Source organism: Lissotriton helveticus, chromosome 4_1 (assembly GCF_964261635.1).
Source record: "Lissotriton helveticus chromosome 4_1, aLisHel1.1, whole genome shotgun sequence".
Taxonomy (NCBI): Eukaryota; Metazoa; Chordata; class Amphibia; order Caudata; family Salamandridae; genus Lissotriton; species Lissotriton helveticus.
This window is the reverse complement of record NC_136063.1, coordinates 84,841,999-84,868,017: the sequence shown is the minus strand read 5'-3', so window position 1 is coordinate 84,868,017 and position 26,019 is coordinate 84,841,999. Positions and strand designations below refer to the sequence as shown.

The 26,019-nt window shown below is 45.3% G+C and overlaps 1 protein-coding gene across 1 annotated transcript in view; it reads right to left on the bottom strand.

Annotated features, from left to right (window-relative positions):
- LOC144828379 (E3 ubiquitin-protein ligase TRIM39-like) overlaps positions 1–26,019 on the bottom strand; it is a 149,102-nt gene that overhangs the window by 49,168 nt on the left and 73,915 nt on the right. Inside the window, exon 2 of the mRNA XM_078686491.1 lies at positions 5,321–5,416. Coding sequence (XP_078542617.1) covers positions 5,321–5,416 — 96 coding nt within the window. The remainder of the gene's footprint in view (positions 1–5,320; positions 5,417–26,019) is intronic.

Sequence of the window (26,019 nt, the reverse complement as noted above, 5' to 3'; positions counted from 1 at the left end):
TCATGCCACAGTTTCACCAACCCCATAGTTTCCACAAAGGAGGCCAATCGAGTGTCCACCCTTTGCCTCTCTTACAACATCATCCTGTACAGGTCCCCCTGAAAAGTTTACTGACCCCTCATCTACTTGCCATGGACCATGTGCACAGGCACGTTGTAGAATGTCTTCTCTGTCGGGGGCCACCAGGCATTCGCTGGATCCTCCCGATCATGAATAACTTTGGCTTTGAGGGTTTGCCTTCCATGATCACTCTCAGTAGCCAGTTCTATATGTAGAGTTCCACATTGGGGCCCTCGACCCATTCTGGGAAGCCAACTACTCGGACATTATTTTGTTGGGTTCGATCTTGTGCGTCCTCCACTGTCTGCTACATCTGCATCACTGCCTGCCGCAGAGACTGAATTTGTTTCCCACGATCTGCAGTAGTCGTCTGCAATTGTGCACTGCAGACTCTGTCTCTTTCACTTTGTCTATCAGTTTTCTGTGATCAGCCCGCAGGAGACCCAGGTCTAAGGCCACTGGGTCAATTTTACCACCCAATGCAACCTTAGTTACCCAAATGGCCACCAGTATCGGCCACATTTGTGCCTTCAGGCCTGTGCCCAGTAGGGGCTGGTCAGTGTCCCATTCAGCCGTCTGTCCCTGCTTCTTCCAAGATAGCAATTTTGTGTGCACCAGTATTTGTACGACTACTTAGGCAGGCACCCACAGGTCCGTACCCCTTTATGTCAAGAGCTTGGGCCTACAGACGCGGGGGTCCCCTACTGATACTTAGAGGGTCCAGCCTCGTGCCGCCCTGACCCACCGTCCCCAACAAGGCTGCCTCCTCGGTGCTCCAAAGAGGAGAACCCTGCCAACTATGACAGCCAGCCCCTGTGAGTCTGCCACCTCCCCCAAGCTGGCATGAGCGCCCCAAGATCACCTTTTCTTCCTTGGATCCGTGAGAAAGGATTTCTTGGAGTTGAGGAGTAGCCTTGTCTACCGATCCAGTTCTGCCTCTTCAGGCACACCACCCCTCATCAATAGGGCAGCCTTTCTAGTGTCCTGCCCTAGGCCTCAGGCCACTGCTTGTGTCCCTATCTTGGGACAGTTAATATCCTCCCAGAAATGCTTAGGCGACATGTATTTTATATGTGTGTGGGGGGGTCACAGAACCATACATGCCGATCCTCTCGATTCAGGAAAGAGACAACCGATTTCAAAGCTTGTGTCCCACCTCCCAATTTCTGAATGCAGAATGGCGTGTTTAATTTGACACGCAATCTCAAGGGTAGAGATACGAGGTCACCATACAAGCCCTTTTGACATTAACTAAAAGAGATTACGACTATCTTAACATGCACTTGCATGCCCTTGTCAATAAGATGGGTACGAAGGTTTTTAAATAACACATAGCTTATACTGCTCAAGATATAGACACACCATCCTTATTACTTCCATCAGGTTCTTTTCTGAATGATTGCTGCTGAGTGGACTGCTAGGAGAGGCCACACACCTTCTCCTGAAATACAGCTTTAAACAAGTAAGTTGTTATAGGCCTTCTTCATTAAAATTAGAGGTAATGATACGGCTTGGCATTTGATACAATTATGATATGATTGTGGCTTTGTTCTACAGATACATGGCGATTGGAAGTACCTGTTTTTGTTACATATAATTACTGACTTATGGTTAAGAATAGACTCCCTTGAGAGGAATAGGTGAGTCTGGAGGAACTGCAACCTTTCTCTGCCTTTTCTTTATTGAATATATTGCATGCTCTAAACATTTGAGCATTATAAATCTAATGGAATTTGAGATGTTAGCTTTAAACACAGACTTTACCCAGTTTTGTGGATATCCTTTTTCAAGCACTTTTTCTAATTCTCAGTCTCTTATAATTTTGTTATATTTTAAATATGCGTTCACTTCTGGTGGCGTTTTTCTCTTTTGCACATGAACGACGTATTTCTGCTTGATGTTTGCATCACCTTATTTCACTTATCACTGGCCACTTAGGGACTTTTTATGCTTGCATGTGGCATCTCACATTATATTCACTTGGGTATCAGGTTTGGATTTGGTAAAGTTACTTTTTATTGTCAAAATTCAAGCCTGTGTTTAGGCTTTGGTGTATTGACTGTTTGTTTTGTAATATTCTAGCCCTGACGAAGTCTGAGGTTGAAACCACGACAGACAAAACACGTGTTGGCTAGGATCAAGTTTGAACATAATTTGTGAAAAATAAATGAAGGACAAAAGAAGACCGTTTTATCTCTGTTTTACTAAGGAAACTAATTACTGTGGAATTAAGCTCAGGATATATTCGCGTTCTTGGTTTCCTCTAGAGTTGGGATACCAAGCGACAACAATTTCTTTTGAATGCCTTTCTCTATTCAATGGCTGGTAAATTGGTCACGGACCAGTTAATTAATGAAATTATAGAATTCACATTCTGAGACCAATTTCCGTAATGCATTGATGTAAGTTTCTACATCTTCCCCAGTCTTTTGGATCCTTTTGAAAAATGTATGTCTTAATGTAACCAAACTTGGCTGAACATCAAATCTTTTTGCAAGTTTCCTAAAGGCTCCCTGAAATTCTTCAAGTTCTTCACCATCCAACAACAACACCTCAGGAAGATATTTGAAAGTTAATGCTCCCTCAAAACCAAGAGAGCGGAGCAAGAGAATGTTTTTTTATTCAGTCTAAATCTAGATGCTACTAGGCCTCCTAAATATGTCTCAACCAGTCATTGCCTCCATGGAATAGGTGGCTCCTCAAGTATGTTCAGGAACGGTGGTGATGCCTGCATTGCGAGATCAACTTACAACTTACACCCCGACTCTGGATGCTGAGCTGTCTCCTACCTCTCCAGACCCAGTGATCAGGGTCACCCACACTAATGCTGTAAAAACAGTATCTCACCTGAACATATGTCTGGTGCATGAATGCAGTTGAACATGTACAGCCACAACTAACTGACCTGAAAACAAAGGATTGTTCAGGGCTGTAACCACAATTACCCTAAGGGCATAGAATCATCTTATAACCTTACATGCACGGACCACTTTGTTCTTTCCACTCAATTTCTGCAGCAAAATGGTGGATAAATTTTGGACTCCCTTGAATCCATACACATTCTGCAGTTGGATTACAGTTTCTTACTTGGCTCCTTCATCAGGTAGTGCTACGGAGACCACGATATTGCTTCTCTGGCTTTGAGTTTTTACTGGTGTTTGGCATTTGGTGACATTAGAAGAGTAGTGTCATGAACTATTCTGATTAGGCCAGGCGGTGAACTTCACTCTGTTTGTGGAGTTTTCTACACTCCACACTCACCAGAGCTTGTGGAGTTCAGACAACCGCGCTTTGAGATGTGCAGCAGAATTGTTTCCCCACTTGCGATCGCAAACGGTAAGTTTGCGATCACGAGCCGTAGGTTTTTGCGCGCGAATGGTAAGTTTATGAGCGCGAGCTGCCGCTCGGGTACAATTTCTCCCCAAGCTGCAAAAATACCAGCAGAAACTGCAGTCCGCACTGCACTCCGCCACTTGCAGAACTTCGCGGAGTTTTTTTGTAATTTCACGGAGTTCTGCGTAGCAAAGCTCCGCGAACTATGCCCAGGCCTGATTCTGATGAACATCCTTAGTACAGTAACAGCAAAAGAAAGATCCATTCACAGCTGCTAGTTTGTCGAATGAGAGCACAGCAGGTCCAAGCCTCAGTGTGAAAAAGAAGGGTTGTGTAAATGGTAATGTAACCGTGTTATTTCTTTTTGATGCAGCACCCTATTAGAGAGCATGTGTTTGCAGGTTGTCTCCCTCTCCCGTTCTATTCCATGTTGTTGCTTACAATCTCCCGTATGTTGCTCGCTCTCGAAAAGAGCTTCAGGTACTTTTAAACCCCCACTCCCACACACACGCTCACCAACTCTCCCATTACCACATCACACAGTACTGTACTTCTGTTGCTGGATCCAAGGTCTCAATATTCGCTCTCAATAATATTCTGTAGAAGTACAGATTCCCACACAGCGCTGTCATTCTTGCATTTAGCTGATTTATAGGCCTAGCGGAATAAATTGAGGCTAAGGGAGGTGAATTGATCTGTTCAGCGTCTCACATTTTAATCAAGCTGAGCAAACTTAATTAATCCTGTATCGCTCCGGTGGCCCATGGATGAAGGATGCGACATGCCTATATTCTACTGTTCATCATATGTCAATCAAAGGAAGAACTCGCAATGAGCGCTTTACAACCTTGTCATGTGTATGAAGCGTTGTCTAAATGTTACAACACAGTAGATGTTGTACCACCCATGATATTATGCTGCATGACTAAATACTTCTAAGGTCCCAAAGGCAAGACCTACTGGCTACACCAATGCCTGTTCTGGTTAGCATTGGTCTGAGACATACATTTCTTTCCAAGGAGCTAAACTCCACATCCCACAGAGAACACTAACATTGACCCGCAACATCACAAGGCTTCAGGTCATAATCGCGAACCTAAAAGATGAGCAAACACAAATCTCAACAACAGTAGGGCTCCATTCACCTTTACCAACATACCAAAATGTTGAACTTATTTACTTTACTTTTCTACTTTTATTTCTAGCTTATTCTACAGCGAATTCTATTTTTATACTAAATGCACCTCAAAAACATGGTAGCCCAATTCTGGGGTCAACATGTGTGCTTGTTGACGTTTCGGAGTTCAGATTTTAACTGCTGAGCAACAGTTAAAAGGCACACTGAAAAATGCACACTCCTATAGCTGCACATATGCATGTACAAACACTAATAAACACAAGCATATGCATGCATGCACAACCTCACAAATTCATACCCACACCTGAACATACACCATACACAAGCCTAGGTGCACACAAACACTCACACACATGTGTATGCTTACAGAGAGGTGATTGAAAACACAAACAGACAAATGCACTCCCACAGATGAACTATGCATAGACAAGTACACCAACAGACATGTGCACTTAAATGCACCAACACAGACATACACATGCACAAACTCAGAGCCAGATGGCTAGGATCTGTACATACATACTCAGATACATACAAGGAAAGTTTGTAATTGTTACCTAAAGCCTGGAAGAGTGAATCATGCTTTTGCTTCTTTCATAAAGACCTTTGGAAAGATCTGGGCCCCTCTGCCCCCCTGGACAGTGACTCTCCACCCAGTATATTGCCACGACCTAGGCTAGGGGTGAACCACAGGTTATCTGCATCTCTAACCTAGACAGGCGCATGCGCAGACCTACACATACACAATGACTGAACTATAACTGCACTGGACTCACAGCAGCCACTCACCCTCATGGTGTTACATTGTTCTTGTTTCTTAAGTTTAGACTGCAGAATGTATCTCGTCTCGTTCCTCAGACGACACAGCCAGTCCTGGAGCTTCACCTGCAGAGAGCAAAGTACAAAAGTGACACCTGTAGATCTGTAAAGTTGAAGTTGTCCATTAAAAAATAGCCTCTACATCAACATCCCAGACATATGCAGATTGTAAGTACCAACCACACATCTTCCTATTTAAAGTACCAGTCACAGATATCTTGATTACACGTTTAAGTCACAGATATCCAGATTACACGTATCAGCCACACATCCGAAATATTAGTATCTGGAACTCAAACACAGATTTTCAAGTACCAGGCCACATGTTTCCAGATCATTTGTATAAGCCACACATGTACAAATTGTACCAGATCATGTGTACCAGCCAAATATGAACTCCTTTTGAGTACTAGGCCACATGTCTCCCAATTATGAGTACCAGCCTCACATGTACAGATTGTAAGTAACAAGTTGCATGTTTCCAGATCATGTGTACCAGCCACTTATGTACATATTGTAAGTACCAGGCCACATGTTTCCAGATCATGTGTATAAGCCAGATGTGTACAGATTGTAAGTATCAGACCACATGTTTCCAAGCTCATGTGTATCAGCACCACATATCCATATTAGGGTTTCCAGGGCACTCACATCCATATTAAAATACCAGAACAGTCATATCCTGAATATGTCACTAGCTGCCTCCCCTCTCGTTGCACCTTTTTTTTAGGTTTTGCCTGCACAACGCTTGCACTCTGCCTGTGAAATGTATTGCTTTTAATATATCTAAAAAAGGGACTTAGATACTGCCTTCAGTTTTCATTGGTACATGTGCTTGCCACTTTGTTTCCCTTAGTCCCTATTGGTTGTGTCCTTTTCTCCATTCTGTGCCTCTCTTATCAGTTTCCGTTGGCCTAACTACTCATCCCTATCCCCTTTATTGTTTCAAACTTTTTCTTGTTGTTAACACTCCATATCATGCACTTTCCTGTGTGCCTTTAGAGTTTGCTTCATGTGTTTGTTTTACTATTTCTAGCTCCGATGCCCAATTACACATTCTGGCAATTGTTGTTTTGGCTACAGTACTCATTTTATGCTGAGTTTGGATATGCATTTAAACTAGGACAAATATCATATAATGATGTATGCTCTAGCCTGTTAAGACCTGTTAGAAATGGGAGTCTCTAGTTGGCAGAGGTAAATACCTTTGTCTAAATCGGGACCCTTGCGTCTAGTCAGGGTAGGGGGGATACACACTCTAGATAACCCCTGCTCACCCCCTTATGAAGCTTGGCATGAGCAGATAGGCTTTTCCCAAAGGCAATCTGTAAAGTATTTGCACAAACACTCACAGTAACACAGTGAAACTACCACAAACGGACACCACACCAGTTAAAAAAAATAAAGTATCATTATCTAAACTTAAACTTAACAAGAACAAAACGACAAAAATACAACATACAAGTATTAAGAAAAATTACTTTACAAAGGTTTAAGCAACTGAGTCCAAAGAAAACTATGAATGTGTGATTTCTTGCAAAGTACCTGTCGTTGCGACAGAATTCACCAAGCCAAACAGCCGCAGCGATGGGAAGCGTCGAAAAACAAAATGTTGAGTTGATTTCTGAGACCTTCGTGGATGCAATGCAATAGTTCAGTGGATGCTGGGGAGCAGTGCGTCAGGTCTGGTCTGTAGAGGAAATCAATGCATCGACTCTCAGCCGACTCCAATCGGCGGGTGATGCGGCGGGGAAAACTTGCCACACAGGGACAATGCATGTAAATCTGGGCTGCATCAGCAGATGATGCGGCGGCGTCGAGCAGCGCTGCATACATTTTTTCAGCCGCAGTCCCTCAATGCATCGATTCTTGCGGTGGCAACAGGCGCTCCGTCGGTTTCAGAAGAGCCACGGCGGTGCAGGAAGATTATTTGCACACCACAGCGTTGCATCGAAAAAAATGTCGCAAGAAGAGCGATGCGTCGATTTTCTTGTTGTTGCATTGCTTTCCAGCTCCCAGTAACAGAAACTACCTCCAGAGGCCACACACAGTCACAGCCACTCCTGTCAGGTCAGAACTCACAGCAAGGAAGTTCAGGGGAGCTGGGGGTGAAGTCTGTTTGTTCCTGAGACTTCAAAACAGGAGGCAAGCTCTACTCAAGCCCTTGGAGACTTTCCACAAGCAGGGGACACAGCACAAAGCAAAGTACTTCTCCTTCCCTTGGCAGAAACAGCAACAGCCGGCCTACCCCAGACACACAGCAAGGGCAGTACTTCTCCTCAGTTACTCCAGCTCTTCTCCTTGCCAAAGGTTCCTCTTGATTCCATAAGTAATCTAAAGTTCAGGATTTTTAGTTCTAATACTTATACCCCAAATGTATTTGTTCTCTTTGTGCAGAGAAGCCCTGTGCCCAGTCAAAACCAGCTCTGTCCTCTCTGGTGCAGTTTCAGGTTAACGAAAATCTTCTCCCCCTACTATAAATGCAGCCAAGGTCTATTCAGCCCAGCCTGGATTGATCAGTCTCTCTGGAGGCGCTACTCTTCCCCAACCTCTGACACTCTGAACCCAGACAGCCAGTCCACATCCTAGCAGAGGCACACAGGATGGCTAAACAAGAAAATATCTACTTTCTAAAAGTGGTGCTTTCAAACACAGAATGTAAAAATCACCATCACTAAAGGATGTATTTTAACATTTTGAGTTCAGGCATACCAAACTTTTTTCCCACTTTGTTCCCAGGGGTAGTTATGTCTATAAGACATTATAAACAACTACCCATTCTGTCTTATGGGAACAGGTAGCCCTGCAATAGTGAAAAACGAAGTTGGCAGTAATTCACTATCAGGACATGCCACACAAATAAGGGCATGTCCTACCTTTCACATACACTGCATCCTTCCCACAGGGGTACCTTGGGCCTACCTTATGGGTGTGTGACATGCAAGAAAGGGGAAGGTTAGGGACTGGCAAGTATGTGCACTGACAAGTCAACATGGCAGTTAATAACTGCACATAGACATTTCATTGGCAGGTCTGAGTAACTGTTTCAGAATTATTCATGTGGGTGGCACAATCAGTGCTGCAGGCCCACTAGTAGTACTTGCATTACCATACCCCGCACACTCAGTGCACTTTACTGGGGACTGACCAGTAAATCATGTATACAATCAGGGAAGACCAATCATGATAACAATTTACATGGGGAACACTTGCACTTTGACACTGATCAGCCGGGGCAAAGTGCCCGTAGCATCTAAGTCAGCAATAACGAAATCCGGCACAGCCTCAAAATATACAGGAGGTAGAGGCAAAAAATCAGGGGAATCCACACGAAAGATGTCAAGTCTAACAAGACCCCATTGCTTTTAACATATTTTATAGTGGAAACAACAGACATATTTTGGCGCTTCTCCTTTTGAGATACACTCTTCTGAACTCCGGATTTTCTTGTGGACAAGGTGTTACACTCCATATACTTATTTTAATAAATTGGAAAGCCCTGTATGTAGATTGTATAAATAATAACATAGGTACCACCTAATGCATTTACCAATGCTTGTTGTGTCAGCTGCACCTCAGAAGTGTGTCATCCCAATTTACGGCATAACGATTGTCCTCTGTAGAGCAGCCCCATGTAATATTAAACTGTATACAGAGTGCAGGCAGTCTGAGAGCAGGGATAAGTCCTTACTGGGTCTGTGGTAGGCATGCTGCAGTCCTTACAGTGTCTGTGACAGGCAGGCACCAGTCCTTACAGGGTCTGTGATAGGCAGGCTGCAGTCTTTATAGGGTCTGTGATAGGCAGACTGTAGTCCTTACAGTGTCTGTGATAGGCAGGCACCAGTCCTTACACGGTCTGTGATAAGGATACTGCAGTCCTTACAGGGCCTGTGATAGGCAGGCTGCAGTCCTTGCAGGGTCCGTGATAGTGATACTGCAGTCCTTACGAGGTCTGTGAGAGGCAGGCTGCAGTCCTTACAGGGTCTGTGATAGAGAGGCTGCAGTCCTTACAGGGTCTGTGATAGGGAGGCTGCAGTCCTTACGGGGTCTGTGAGAGGCAGGCTGCAGTCCTTACAGGGTCTGTGATAGGGAGGCTGTCGTCCTTACAGGGTCTGTGATAGGCAGGCTGCAGTCCTTACGGGGTCTGTGAGAGGCAGGCTGCAGTCCTTACAGGGTCTGTGATAGGCAGGCTGCAGTCCTTACGGGGTCTGTGAGAGGCAGGCTGCCGTCCGTTACAGGGTCTGTGATAGGCAGGCTGCAGTCCTTACAGGTGTGTGGCAGGCAGGCTACAGTCCTTACAGGGTTTGTGATAGGCAATCTGCAGTGCTTACAGAGCCTGTGATAGACGGGCTGCATTCCTTAGAGGGTATGTAATAGGTGAGCTGCATTCCCAACAGGTTGTTTGTCAGGCTGGCTGTAGTCCTTACAGGGTCTGTGGTATTCAGGACGCAGTCTTTACAGGATCTGTGGTAGGCAGGACGCAGTCCTTACAGGGTCTGTGGTAGGCAGGCTACAGTCCTTACAGGATCTGCAATAGGCAAGCTGCGGTCCTTAAAAATATGTGATAGAAGATACAAGAGATGGACAGAGATTTATAGAGAACAGTACAGCGACAGATGTGAAGTAGATGGAGAAGGAGTAGAGATATGCGAGTTTAACACTCAGAGAGAGTGATGGATATAGCTGCAAAGTGATGAGAAAGTGATAGAGACAGATGGAGTTGTGAGGTATATTGGATATATGGAGAGAGAGGTGAGGTATACAAAGGTGAGGTAGAAGCAGGCCCGGTTCTAGCCAAACATGAGCCTGGCCCACCCAAACAGGAGCCTTGGCCCTGCAGTGAGGGCTTGAAGGCAGGCGCGCAACAGCAATGGGCTCATAGGGCTGTCTGTGTGTGTGTGTGCGCCTGGGCTGAGACAGCTTTCAGGGCGCGCTCGCACACACACACAGGCAGTTTTTTAGATTATCGCAGCCACACCCAAGTACTTCACAGGTCTTTAAAGACCATTTACATGTTAACGAGGCTTTGTTTAATTTTTCACCACTTCTTCTCCACATGGTGAAAGGCCACAAATCTTTTCTTTAACAATGGTAATCTTTGCCCACTGTTATGCTGCGTGGATATTTCTATGCAGCGCAGGAGAAAAGAAGCTTGTTCATTCCTAGTTACATTTCCTGACCTCTGCAGCTGCTTATCACATCAGGCTGTGACACAAAGTTTGACTACTGGATAAGGTAAGAGAATGTGTAAATAAACTTTTTTCTTTTTAAAATCTGCACAGGCCTAGCAGGACACATACTACGTCAGTGCTTCATTTAAACAGTTTTTATCATTATCATGGCCAATGCAGGACAACAATAAGACAATAGAAAATTCCCAGATAACACTGGTGAGTAATGCTCCTACTGGAGAGCAATCATTTGTCTGTTAGTAGTTTTTAAATGCAAATTAACTGTATTTTAGATGGATAGATCAGCGGGTTACTGCCTTTGTCACAGAGATCCTTGTGTTACTTGAAGTTCAAAAGTTACAATCTTAACATTGCACAGCGACCAATGAACTGTCACCAAAGAGCTGCAAACAAACATGAATGGTATAGTTAGAACTTTGCTTTTTTTGTTTTGTGGTATAGTTAGAGCTTCCTCAGTCTTTCATTATTCTAAGGTTGCTAAAATGAGTATGTTTGGGCAGATATACATTTTTATCAGTAAAGCTGACCCCCATGGAAAACTCTTTAAATCCTAAGGTTGTGTTTCCCCAGACCAACCCCTCTTAAAATATACTGCCCATCAGTATGGATGAAATGTGATTCATACACCTTGTAATCCTCATTGGCTAATGTGTTACTTGTATGATTCATTGTCTTTGTATAATGTGTGCATTATGTAATGTACTGACACACACTACACTGATATGAGTAGCGCTATACAACAAATGAAATGCATATGAGAGAGGGGCTACGTAAAGATGAGGGGCACTGTTGGAGGGTGGCAGTGAGGGAATTCGAGGCAGAGGTAGTGGGAGGGGCTATGGAGCAATGAGGGGTACTGTTGGAGGGTGGCAGTGAAAGAATCTTAGAAAGAGGTTATGAGGGGGTAGGGAGAGATGAGGGGCACAGGTGGAAGGTGGTAGTAAGGGAGTCTGAGGAGGAGGTCATGTGGGGGAGAGGCTACGGAGAGATGAGGGGCACTGGTGGAGGGTGGCAGTGAGGGAATCTGAGGAGGAGGTTAAAAGGGGGAGGGGCTAGGGGGAGATGAGGGGCACTTGTGGCGTGTGGCAGTGAGGGAATCCGAGGAGGAGGTCAAAAGGGGGGGCCATGGAGGGATGAGGGGCACTGTTGGAAGGTGGTAGTAAAGGTATTTACGGAGAAAGAGGTTATTGGTGTGGCGCCAAAAAAGACGTTCACATCAGCCTGTCATAGCCTTTCTTTGGAGCCCGATGGTGCCTGATATGGGGCTGGGGCCCAAGGTCAGCTGTTAGATAAGGTGCCCCGGAGAGGAGTAGTGGATAATCAAGCCTGTAAGGGAGTGCGTTGCAAAGTCCGGGGTCAGGTGGAGGTAGTAATGAAGAGGGATTCTCCCTGAAGGCTCGCACAGAGGGAACCCGAGAAGTGTCACTTGCCTGATACTCCCACCTCAAAAACCTCCTATTTCCATTAAAGGAACATTACATGGAAAAAAATACTTTTTGAGAGTGATAATATTTAGAAAGAGTTTTGGAAAAGAGTGCGTTTTACTGGGCCTTGTACTACTAAGAAGAGATAAAGGAGGGCCCTGAAGCAGGCCTGGCTAGACATATATGCGGCAAATCGAGCCCGCAGTGGCCCACCCAAATGCACACTTGGCCCACCCAAATCAAAATTCGTGGAGCCGGGCCTGAGTAGAAGGACCAGAGATAGTTAGGATGAAGAGAGATAGAGAGAGGGAGGTTAAAAAAGAGCTTTATCACAGAAGATGAGTTGAAGGAAGGACAGAGAAATTACACAGAAAAAAATGTTTGTATGTTTTATTGCGACCAACTACGTGAGGGTACGAGTGGTGAGGTTGGGCAGGCCGGGACTGCACTAAAGGGCAGATGTTTTATGTTGTATCTTATGTTTTCCTGCTGCTCAGCAAGAATGCATGTGATGTGGAATGTTGGATGAATGGAATGTTAGTGGTTTGTGAGTGTCAGTTGGGTGAGGGCTGAGCAGCAGGACAGCTGCTCCTGATGGGGTTATCTTTTCTATCTTAACAACTTAACTTAATAAAGTAACTTAAATAATCTACTTGAAGTATCCATCTTCCTTTTGATTACATCATTTGGCGATTGTTGAGAAGAAGAATCTACGCGTGCAACTTAAAAGAAACTGATAAGCTAAGCAGCACTGGACTGAAACAGTGAAGAGTAGTCCAAGCTGTCGGATGTGAAACTAGAAAAATGAAGAAAAGTATAATTTGAAGGTAAATGATTTTTCAAAGTTATTATGTGAACATATGTAACGTGTTCTGGCACAAAAGGAAAAACCTCATCAGTGACCCTGCCAACGGTCGCCCTAATACCCAGGTTTGCCAGAACTGTGTTATTCAAGGGCTTAAAAATCAGCCAAATTGAAGTTTCAGTGGAGAGTGAAGGACAAATGTTGATTTGTGATCGGGGGCAATAAATCGGGCCTCAACGAGAAGTGCGAGCATATAGAGTGTGAAGTGTGTGAGCCAACGTGATGGGATTAAGTGTCGAGACGGTGCTGTGATTTTTGTTTGTGCTCGGGGGCAAATTCGGGCCTCATAGAGAAGTGCATCAATTATAACTGTCGCTATTGAACATATGTAATAGCCGTGTTGTCTTTAAATTACTGATCAATTGTACTAGACATGTTCTCAATGTTTTATTTTATTCTTTTAATTTCCCCATGAAGGGAGATATGTTGTATCTTATGTTTTCCTGCTGCTCAGCTAGAATGCATGTGATGTGGAATGTTGGATGCATGGAATGTTAGTGGTTTGTGAGTGTCAGTTGGGTGAGGGCTGAGCAGCAGGACAGCTGCTCCTGATGGGGTTATCTTTTCTATCTTAACAACTTAACTTAATAAAGTAACTTAAATAATCTACTTGAAGTATCCATCTTCTTTCTGATTACATCATTTTACCTTCAGCACAAAGCAGGGCAGCAAAACTATGGCTGCACTGAGTTGCACAAGGGGTAGAAAGCGGCGCAGAGCCATATTTGTCAAACATGGCCTGCTCCTCGCCACTGCCTCACACAGGCTGCATAGCACAACGCAGAGCCTTTCCACCATGGTACAGACGTGTTTGTGCTGTGTAACATGGGATTATTACTGGAAGCATACCCTTCCAGCACAGAATCCTATGCCTAGACACATTCCACGCTTCCAGAGCAGCGCACATGCATGTTAACGCCTGCTTCAAGGAGGCATTATTTTTTTTAGCACAGCCTGGTCTGACTACCTTAGTATATTATCTATGCATCAAACACTAGGGGTGCTTCTTCTAATTCACCCAAGTTACGCCTAAGCCACGCTCAGTTTATGCGAAGCAGTGCAATGATCTATTGACGCTGAGAAAAAGGCACCATTCTATAGCTTTCAGTCTGGAAAGCAAATCCTCTTGCAAGAGTTAGAGGTTGCTTTTGGTCATCTAATGTACTTTGCCCCTGCACAAACTGTTACTAAATGTGGTGCCAGGTTTCGGCTAATGATGCTCTACCATCACATTAGGAAAAGAAGCTGCGTCTCAACAGTCGAGTCGCTATGCCAACCAAGCAGCGTCATGCAGATTCTGTTTCCAGCAAAGCCCCTCCCTCCGCCAGCTGCCGGCAGCACACGGTATTGGCATCATCTATGATATGCCGCTACTGCTGGAGCAGTTGGAGTCCCCTGAGCTTTCGAGGGAAACTATGAGTCGACTCCCTTGGGATCGGACGAGGATGCTCCTGGAGTCAAGCTATCCTGGCTGAAGACGGCTGATAGCCAGAAACCGGTCCCAGGATGCTTGATTCCGGTCCAGGGAAGACATGGCTTGGCTGTTCGGGCTGGACTGTTCCCATGAGGCACAGGGTCAAGACTGATTTGCATATGGCCATGTCTAAACAAATAACAATGATACAACCCATATCTGTGACTGGGGGTGAATGTTTTGCCATTGTGCAACATTGCGTCCATCATCTTGTGTGTTTTCCTGTTCACCCTATGTGGGAAGGGTATGCCCAGACGTGGGTCCCGTGCTCACTACGCCACTGGAGTCTAGCTATCCTGGCTGAAGACGGCTTATAGCCAAAAACCGGTCCTAGGATGCTTGATACCAGTCCAGGGAAGACATGGCTTGGCAGTTCGGGCTGGACTGTTCCCATGAGGCACAGGGCCAAGACTGATTTGCATATAGCCATGTCTGAACTGGGGTGGCTAGGTGAGCAAAATAACGATGGATTAAACCCAGATCTGTGACTGGAGGTTGAGGTTCCGTGACGATTTGAACCCGTGTTTTCAATATTGTCGGAAATACATAATATTGGTATCAGCGAACCGCAAATGATCCATTTAGCATATCCTGATGTTTTCGCTACGCTACGAGCAAGAGCGCTCCTGTTATGAACACATTTCTGATCTACCCACGGCATCCATCTTAGATCATGGCAGCCATTTTGTGTTTCTTGCCCTCACATACGCAATAACCTCTGATCACTTCATTTCTATTGAGGACACGTAGCCTTAGCCGGAGATTCACCTCTTTCATGACACGTGCACCTTAAACCAGATCACGCTGTAGCTGCATGACTCGACAAAGGCTGCCTCTTCTGCCCGAGGCCAGCCCCACCAAACCGGTCTTCGTGTCCATTGTCCTGATCATGATTAGGCGGCCGAAGCCGGTAGCCTTGCCCATTTACAACCTACAAACATCTCTTATCCCGCTTTCCTATCTTCCACACCTGGCTCCGTTCCTTTCTTTCTGAATCTTTATTAGGGGGAGGTAACGAAATTTATGATGAGGCGGTCCGGCTCTTGAATGCAATATTGACAAGGGATTGTGATGAACTAGTGGGAACCCCTCTTCATAGATGTTTGGTATCAGATTTTATTGACGGTTCCTGTGTAACGCCAGATATTTATTGTTTAGGGTACAAAGGTTTTGGGAATGTACCAACATGTGAAGAATTCGCCTGAAGGCCAAAATTTAGTATATAAGGAGCAACCCTCTTTGTACAATTTGAACAGGCTCCTAGAATCTGCCCATGTGTGGTTTCTGTGACTTCTGTGTCCCTGCAGTAATAAACCTTTGGTCTTTGACGCCACCATCGAGAAGCCCGTGTTTCTGTTCATTTGCGCACCAAGGCAGGTGGAACTCCGGGGTCTTTGGGTGTTGTTCCCTGACACCTCTGGACGGAACCAAAAAGCTCAACTCCAATTGGCGCCCAACGTAGGGGGATCTCATTCGGGTACCGGTCCAAAAGCCTGAAGAGTTCGAGAAGCTTCGTGTGAAGATTCCTGAGGGAGGCGCCCCACTTCATCGATCCCGGCATATCGCAAAAGTGGCCCGAAGTTCTCTTCCACGAGGGTTCCCGTTCAGGACGGCTGCAGTGGGCCGTTGCCTTGACCGTCGCCCTGTCTTGGACCCGAGGTGCAGTTCTTAGTACAGCGAAACGTGACGGGTTTCTCCTTGGTGACGTCTTCAGTGCCTCAGTTAAGTATTTAGTGATAGCTAGCTGGTTACTCACTTCGTAAGGGTTGTTAAATTGTTTTCGATTCTTGGTTTGGTTTGGTTTCGTAAGATTATCACTGGTTGTTCTGGTTACGATAATTTATTTGGTTTAGTTTGGGTATCGATACATCAGTTCGTTTTGGTAGGCCTAAGTTCTTGGTTCAGGTGCACATATCTGTTTCTTGTTTTGTTTGATTCTGTGTTCCGGTCTGAAAAATGGTAAGTCGGAAGAATTGTATGTTGTCTTGTTTTGGTTGCAACCGTGACTCACGATTGGAGGACTCATGTCTGGTTCCTCCGATTGGGACTCCCCTATATGACTTGTATTGTAAACATGGTGTGGGTCCTATATCTTATAATGAGGTGTGGGTCCGATACACTGAGAAAGATGGTGTCCTTAGTTGGCCACTGCATGGTAGTTTTGAACCCGAAATCCTTGACAATTTAGAAGCGAAATTGTTTAGGAAGAAAGCCCGGCCGGCAATGTTTGATTCTTTCCGTTACTGGCGAAAAGAATCTAAACAGAGAGAAATGAAAAGGTTAAAGAAAGAACAGAAAGAGCAAGAAGAGTTGACTCTAGAACAAGCGGCTAAGCAGCTGCAAGTTAACGAGTCAGAGAAGGCCATAGAGGTGGCCATTAGAGAGCATAATTTAGCGATTGACAAGTGCTACCCTGCCCTGCCATCGAAAACAGCTAAGATACTAGAGGATTCTGAAAACGATCCTCTGCTGTCTTATCTGTTACGGTCACCTCCACCGTATGCACAAGGTGCTACGGCTCCACTTGTACCGAATGTTCTATTGCCGGTTGCTGGACAACTTGGTGTTCCTGCCCCTCAGAATCAAGTTCCTGTACCTCCTGTGGTCAATGTGAATGTTCCTACGGCTCCTCCTCTTCCTGGGTTGCCGACTTCTATACCTGTATCTGTCTCGCTTACACCTACTGTTCCACAAACTATCTTTTTCGATACTTCTACTGTCCCGCTATCTGTTCCTACCTCTACTGTGTTCTCTGCGTCTGCTAGTGTGTTGACTCCACTTTCTGTTCGTCGAAGAATCACTGATTCTGTTTCTAACATTCTGTCTCCTTTATATAAAACTTTAATCAAGACTCCTACTTCTGACTCTGTTCAGAGACGTAGTCAGCTTCCGAGTACTGAGGAACGGGGAATTTTAGATTCTACGGCTCTCAGATGGATTTCGAAGAGTAGGAGATATAGTACGAGAGATGTGCTAGATACATTTATGCAGTGGAAAGAACCAACGCAACGGTATGTCTTTGACGAGATGTGCTCGCTGTTACGTGAGGAAATAGAAGAAGATGATGTTGAATCAAATCTAGAAGACTTAATTAAGGTTCAGAAAGAGTTTGCTGCAGGAATGATAGTAGGTGAAAATATAGAGGAAGCGATGGAACTGATTTTAAGTTATAGAAATGACCCATCACTTCGTTCACCAAGAGATTTAGAGAAAAGTAAAACGAAGCTAAGTCGCCAATATCCAATGAGGGAGGTTCCTCCAATTTGGCGCGAAGCTGTGCAAGCTAATGCGGCCCATGGTATTGCAGCCGCTCCGGCGCAATTCCAAAGGGTGTGGATACACATTCCGTGGAAGCGAGCCGAAGTGCTAGCAGTGAAGCAGGCCTTGCCAGATCCGCGTAAGAATCCTGCTGGATACTATAAGGAATTAACACAGACAGTTGAGGCTTGTATAATGAATTTAGCGGACATCGATATGTTATTTGGCAATGTAGTTCCGCAACCAATTTGGGCTAAAATTCGTAGAGAGGATCATCAAGTTGCCTTAGGTGCTGATTGGGCAGCCATCACTGCAGCGGATGGTCAGCAAACAGGTGGTGCAAAACCCGAACCCCTAATTGCTAATCTTCCAGGTAGAATAATCGACTTAATGAAGACTCTGATGCCCGCATTGCGTGTTAATTGGGACAAGTTATCAGCATGCAGGCAGAAGAAAGACGAAAGTGTCTCCGACTTTTTCACCAGGTTCGAAGAGACTTTTGTAGATCACAGTGGTCAGGATATGAGCACAGAAGGAGGTCAGAGTCTGTTTGTCGATAAATTTGTGCATAATTTGTTACCTGAGTTATGCAATAAATTAAAGGATTCAGAGAGTGCGTGGGCTGTTTCTACAACTGCGCAAATACTTGCAACTGCACAGTATTATGAAAACAGGGATAAAGAGGAAAAAGAGAAATCAGACAAGAAAACGAAAGATTTAAAAACTAAAGTTCTTTTGCAACAGGCATATCCGCCTCGCACGAATCAGAATAATACGCAACAGGGCTCGTATCAAAGGACAGATTATAGTTCACCGAGACCTCAATATCAGTGGAACCAGTGTGCGTACTGTAAGAAAGAGGGTCACTACAAGAATGAATGTCCGATATTAGCGCAAAATAATGCAGCAGCAGCTCAGAGAGGTCGTGGTGGTTTTGTGCAGAATTCTAGAGATCGAGGGCGAGGTGCTATGCCTCCACAAACAAATGATCGACCTTCCAATCACTTTGATCAACGAAATGGCCAGTCGACTCAGCAAAATAGATCTCAACAATATCTTGTTGAAGACTATTGTGAAGTGGATGAGGGATTTCAGCAAAATGTGTACTAGGACAGCCATGGACAGAGAGAGGGAGTAGTATCAGTTCCAGTGGATCAGAGTGGGCCTTATGTCGCAGTAGCAACATCAGGTGTAGTCGAACCGTTTCTGTTGGATACTGGTGCAGCAAAAAGTTCTATCATTCATGCGAAACTCCCTGGCGCACCTTTGTCCGGCTCAACAAATGTTTCTGTAGGTTTTTCAGGCGCCCCTGTTTACAACCCGATATCTGGTCCTTTGTCTATTTCTGTTGGACCGTGTCACTTGAAAGCACCCCTGATTTTGACGACAGGTTGTAATGAAAATCTGCTTGGTTTAGATTTGTTAAAACGACTATATGCGACATTGTACTGTTCTCCGGAAGGAGTACAGCTTACATTGGGTAAAAGAATCACCTCTCCGATGTATTTGTCAATGGATGCACTCCCGCCAGAGCTGCGTTCACTCCCTGATTCTCTTTGGGCGACTGGTCCTAATGATGTAGGCCTCTTAGAAATACCACCATATGTAGTAACTTTGAAAGCAAATGTAAAATTTCCAAGAATTCCTCAATACAAAATATCTAGTGAGGGTGAGCGTGCACTTTTATTGATTGTTCAAGATTTGATTAAGAAAGGTGTGGTTGAAGAAACTAGAGGAAATGTTTGTAACAGTCCTGTATTACCGATCTTGAAACGAACTGATCCTACAAAGCCTCCAGTGTATAGGTTTGTCATCGACCTCAGAGAAGTTAATAAGATTGTAGTTCCGCAGTTTCCTGTAGTTCCAGACATTACTGCCTTGTTAACACTGATTCCTGCTACAGCTACTTGGTTTTCAGTCATTGACTTGAAGAATGCCTTTTTCAGCATTCCGATAGCCGAGGAAAGTAGAGATATTTTTGGCTTCTGTCTAGGAGGTCGAAGTTTCAGATTTAAACGCGCTCCACAAGGCTATTGTGAGAGCCCATCTATTTACAGTCAAGCATTAAAAAGCCAGTTAGATTCCTTTGTCCTTCCTCCAAGTTCTGCTCTAGTACAGTATGTAGACGATCTTCTAGTGGCTGCCGATGACAAGGAAACTTGCAAAGCAGCTACAATTTCGTTATTGCATCATTTGTCTAATTTAAATCACAAGGTATCACCTTCGAAAATGCAGCAAAACCGTTGGTAGCTTTGACTGGGAAAGGTGTTCCGAGTCCGGTGCCATGGTCTGATGAATGTCAAGAGAGTTTTACTGAATTACGAAACGCACTGTGTTCAGCTCCTGTATTAGGTACACCTGATTACAGTAAGCCATTCACGCTCTACGTTCACGAGAGAGAAGGTTGTGCGTTGAGTGTTCTGACACAGAAGTTTGGTGATAAACAACGCCCTTGTGCGTATTTTTCATCAACATTAGATCCGGTAGCTAGAGCGTTACCTAGTTGTTTGAGAGCTACAGCGGCAGCTGCGGCTTCCATTCGACAATCTGCTGGTTTGGTGATGAACAACATGCTAGTGGTCATGGTTCCTCATGCAGTGGATACACTCATGAACCGAACTAAGACACAACACCTTACCAGTGCGAGACTATCTGGTTACGAGCTGACATTATTAGCGAGTCATATTCAGATCAAAAGATGTAATGTATTGAATCCAGCAACACTGTTGCCGGCTAATCAAGAGTCGAGTGATTCCGAGCCACATGATTGCTGTTTTAGAACGGAGGAAGAGACAAAAGGACTCATTGACTTAAAGGACACTCCATTATCAGATCCAGATGGCACGCTGTATGTGGACGGGTCATGTTTTAAACTGGAGAATGGTGATGTGACTGCTGCTTACGCAGTAACGACTTTGAAGACGATTGTGGAGACTGCAAGAGTGAGTCAGAATTCTGCCCAAGCTGCAGAATTAATAGCTCTAACAAGAGCGTGTATTTTAGCTAAGGGAAAGAGAGTGAATGTTTTTACAGATAGTCAGTACGCGTTCGGCGTGGCCCATAGTTTTGGCCGTTTGTGGAGAGAAAGAGGTTTCATTACGTCCCATGGGACTAAGATTCAACATGGTCAGCTAGTTAACGACTTGTTGGAATCTCTAACCTTGCCGACTGAAGTTGCGATTGTAAAGTGCAGTGCTCATAAAGCAATCACGGATGATGTTGGTCGTGGGAATGCTTTTGCGGATGAAACCGCTAAACAAACAGCTAGAGACATGATGAGCAGAATGTATGTTGCTACGTCTGCAAGATGGATTGCTGAATCTGGAATGTGTGAGGATACAATGGAAAGTGTGAAAGAGATTCAGAAAGAGGCAACTGAGGAGGAAAAACGTGTATGGAGAGAAAGTACGGGCAAGTTGGATTCGAATGGGTGTTGGATTGATTTGACAGAACAACAGCGTTGGATGTTGCCTGATGCGTATGTGCTTGCAGTGGTGACGATGGCGCATGGAGTAGCGCATATAAGTTCTAAAGGAATCTGTAAGATGTTGGCTCCAGTCTGGAAGAATGATGGAATCAGTAAGTGTGCAGAGAGAGTGGTGAGAAATTGTATGGTGTGCCTGATGCATAATCCTGGCAAGGGAACTCCAACTCCTGCTGGTCACTTCGCTCCTCCTTCCTGCCCCTTTGAAGTGATTCAGTTAGACTTCATTCACATGGATCGCTGTAATAATTTGAAATATGTCCTGGTAGTGGTCTGTGCTTTCTCCAGGTGGATTGAAGCATACCCACTAAAGGACAATACTGCCCTATCAACTGCCAAAATTCTTCTCAAAGAATATTTCCCTAGATTTGGTATGCCACGGATTGTATGGTCAGATAACGGAAGTGAGTTTATAGGGAAAGTTATGCAGAGTGTGTGTGCCGGCCTAGGTCTGAAACAGAAGTTCCACAGTGCGAACCATCCCCAGTCTGCTGGTTTAGTGGAGGGTTACAATGGCACCCTCAAACTAAAACTAGCTAAAATACAAGCATCCACAGGTTTACCCTGGCCAGACGCACTTCCTTTGGCTTTGTTATCAACGAGAGCAACTGTACATTCTAGAGTGGGGCTTAGCCCCTACGAAATCGTTTTTGGCCGCCCGGCAAATATTTGGGGTGTGCCGAGGCCTAAGGAGTTTTGTTCTCTAGAATATCCTATGTTGATAGAGTACCTTTACGACTTGACTGCTAAATTGAGTCTTATTCACCAACAGGTTTTCGATGCATTGCCAAAGCCTCCGGAGAGTCCAGGGCATCAGCTGAAACCAGGAGATCAAGTGGTAATCAGGAATTTCGCGAGGACGAAGAACCTTCAGCCCAGATACATCGGCCCCTTCCAGGTCCTGCTTGTGACGAGAACAGCAGTTCGTGTAGCTGGTCGCAAGCATTGGGTGCACGCCTCTCATGTTAAGCGTGTACCTTTGCCACTTCCTTACGACGACTGGGTGAAGAAGGGAATTGGTGCCTCCGAATCTGAACGCATGCCAAAGTTCATCCCTTTCAGCGATGCCGAATTGATCACTGACACTCCAAACTCTGACTCTACTCCTGAAAAGACTCCTTTGAACTCTGAACATTTGTCCCCTGCATCAGAAAAAACTCTGTCATCTGCGAACTTGAACACTGCAACAGTTGCCAGTGATACACTATTTTCTGATCAAACAGTTCCTGCAAAGCAAAGATACTATCTACGACCTCGTAATATGGACAAATAAAGCAGGCAACTGCCCATTGTGATATTTTGAAATTTTGAACTTTTGCCTTCAGCCAGGAAGTTTGCTATTGTTTTATTGTTTTTAAAATTGCCTTGCCGTCTGGGTAGCCGTAGGGTCGTGGCTGTGTGCCTAGTTGAATCTGCGGGGGTTTGACACAAGGTCGATCTTTTTGTTGGTTCTGGGAACTCCCAGGGCTGATAGAGGCATTTTCATCTACGTACACATCATCAGTGGTCGCGAGCGGATTGTAGAAGATGGAGCTTCCTGCGCTGCAACGAGAAAATGTGATTTATGTTCGCAGAAACAGACTTTACAGAATCCTTCACAGCAAATGCTTTTTGATACAATGTGCCATTACATTTTTGATTGTTTTGATAACGTTGGTGGGTGGAATCGTTTTCGGTATAAGTTTGATGTTTGTGCCAGTTACTACAGTACCTCCCCTTGATCCTGTTACTTCTACTGTTTCCTCTATACACTCTTTTCATTCGTTTCCTGAACATGAGCAAGCTCGACGCTCAGAATTCATTAACAACACTTTTGTACAGCTCTTGCACCAACACCAATTGGTAGTTAACACTACAGACTGCTGGGTGTGTGGCTTGATACCCCACACTATGGATAAAGGTATTCCCTATCTGGTTTTGCCTTTCAGCTACAATGGATCATTTCAGGCCCTTCAAACCATCTTTGCTTATGCCCTTGAAACCTATCCTCCACGTCCACCACGTTCCACTAAATATAACTCTGCCAACAAAGCTTTAGTCCAGGGAATTATTGACATGATCAAGGACGTCAATAATACTCCATCATACCCTAGAGACGAATTGCGAGTATATTTAAGTTGGAATTCTTCAGAGTATCGCCTTAGTTTGGGAGAAAACAAGCGCAAAAGCTCAACTCCAATCTGGGTCGTACCTCACCGAGGTCAGGTCTGTTTGCAAGGTAATGGGAGGAATCCGAGAGCTCAGCTAGGGAGGAGTGAGTGCGTAGAGACTTACGTGTTTCCGGCTAACTCTTCCCCTGCTTTTCTTACTGCTAGGGGTACCTACTTCATCTGTCGAGACAGAGCTTATACATGGTTGCCTGCCGACTTTTCAGGATCATGCTATATTGCTCGATTGTTGCCCCCAACATACACTGCTTCATCTGATTACCACAGAACCAGAGTAGCGAGAGGTGTCTTCAGCAAGGAAGATACTGCTGGTCAGGAAGCAGGAGACTTCTTCAAAGGTTTCCTTCCGTTCTGGGGGCCTATGGCCAATAGTAGAAACATACGTCAGCTAACACGGGTAGTTGAATCTACTATTACCGAAACTGCTGGTGCCCTTAGCAATTTGACAGCTGAGCTTCAGGCGGATAGACTCATGACGTTGCAGAACCGTATGGTTCTAGACGTTATACTTGCAGATCGAGGTGGGGTATGCAGAATGATCCAATCGAGCTGCTGTGTCTTTATTCCTAATAATGCTCCAACAGTCTACGAGGCGATCTCTAAGCTACACAAGATTTCCGACTCTATTCATGTAGACAAGGGAAACTGGTCCTTCATGGAGTGGTTTTGGACTCTGATCTCAGCGTGGGGATGGAAGGTTCTAATGGTCATTGGTGTCATCTTAGTATTCCTCTTCTCATGCTGCCTGATTATCCAGTGTGGTCCTGCTTTGTGTAGTCTCTGTACTGCAACTTGTTTTAGGAAACCACCTGCGTTTGGAGAAAAGGCACGAGAAAGGATGATGATACAACAGCATGTCACTGACCTGATGAGCATAGAATTAGATTCTGACATAGACTGAGTAATTGCCTATGTAAGGGCAAAAGGAGGGTCTGAGGTTCCGTGACGATTTGAACCCGTGTTTTCAATATTGTCGGAAATACATAATATTGGTATCAGCGAACCGCAAATGATCCATTTAGCATATCCTGATGTTTTCGCTACGCTACGAGCAAGAGCGCTCCTGTTATGAACACATTTCTGATCTACCCACGGCATCCATCTTAGATCATGGCAGCCATTTTGTGTTTCTTGCCCTCACATACGCAATAACCTCTGATCACTTCATTTCGATTGAGGACACGTAGCCTTAGCCGGAGATTCACCTCTTTCATGACACGTGCACCTTAAACCAGATCACGCTGTAGCTGCATGACTCGACAAAGGCTGCCTCTTCTGCCCGAGGCCAGCCCCACCAAACCGGTCTTCGTGTCCATTGTCCTGATCATGATTAGGCGGCCGAAGCCGGTAGCCTTGCCCATTTACAACCTACAAACATCTCTTATCCCGCTTTCCTATCTTCCACACCTGGCTCCGTTCCTTTCTTTCTGAATCTTTATTAGGGGGAGGTAACGAAATTTACGATGAGGCGGTCCGGCTCTTGAATGCAATATTGACAAGGGATTGTGATGAACTAGTGGGAACCCCTCTTCATAGATGTTTGGTATCAGATTTTATCGACGGTTCCTGTGTAACGCCAGATATTTATTGTTTAGGGTACAAAGGTTTTGGGAATGTACCAACATGTGAAGAATTCACCTGAAGGCCAAAATTTAGTATATAAGGAGCAACCCTCTTTGTACAATTTGAACAGGCTCCTAGAATCTGCCCATGTGTGGTTTCTGTGACTTCTGTGTCCCTGCAGTAATGAACCTTTGGTCTTTGACGCCACCATCGAGAAGCCCGTGTTTCTGTTCATTTGCGCACCAAGGCAGGTGGAACTCCGGGGTCTTTGGGTGTTGTTCCCTGACACCTCTGGACGGAACCAAAAAGTCCAGAACTCCAAGGTGAATGTTTTGACATTGTGCAAATTCCATCTATTATCTTGTGTGTTTTAGTGTTCAAGGGGGCCCTGTAATGCCAGTGCAGGTGTGTTCTCTGTAGGTGAGGCGGGAAGACATTTCCGGTGGTGCCTCAGTCACTCTTTTCAGCTATAGAAGCTCTCCCAACTCTGCGGGATATGCTGCTGAGACATGCACAGCTCCTCTTACCTGCTGCAGGCACTGCAGACCTTGGTGCAGGGTCTCTTCTGATGCTGGTGAGGCTCAGCGATCGACCTCTCACCGCCATAGCCCCAGCTCCATGGTTGGTGCAGTCTCTTGGTTTCCCAGCTTAGGGAGACGTTGCAAGCCATTTACAAGCTCATTTCTGGTGCAGGGCAGGGTTCTGCGTCACAGTCAACTTGCGGAGTAGGTGGCAGAGGTGGGTCCCAGCTCCTTAGCAGGCGCAGGGTCTTGCACCACTGAAATACTACCTTGAACTTCTCTGTTGGTGGAGTGCTGCAGGCGCGGTTGGGCATCCAATTCTTGCTTTGTGGGTCAGTAGCACACACCCACTTCCCAGGTAGACTGCACCAGGAATCCCCTATGCACGGGGGAAACCACCAAGGCGGCACGGCATGTTGTCAGAATCCCTCGTTGTCATTGTAAAATCGTGGGCAATAGGCCTAGGTGCTAAAGAAATAATGACCTAGACACGGTGGTGATACTTAGTGAACTGGCCATGAGCACCTGCACTCGGGCCCTTTTATTAAGAGGCCCACGTCACTGTGGTGGATGGGTTTGGGGTGTGTGTGTGGCCAGACCTCAAGGGAGTGGCTGGTAAACTTGTGCTTGCTGAGACACTAGAGCGTCTCCAGCAGAACACTACAGGGTGGCCGAGCCCAGCTGGATCCAGTAGGGAGCGGAGAGCAAGGGAGGCAGTGA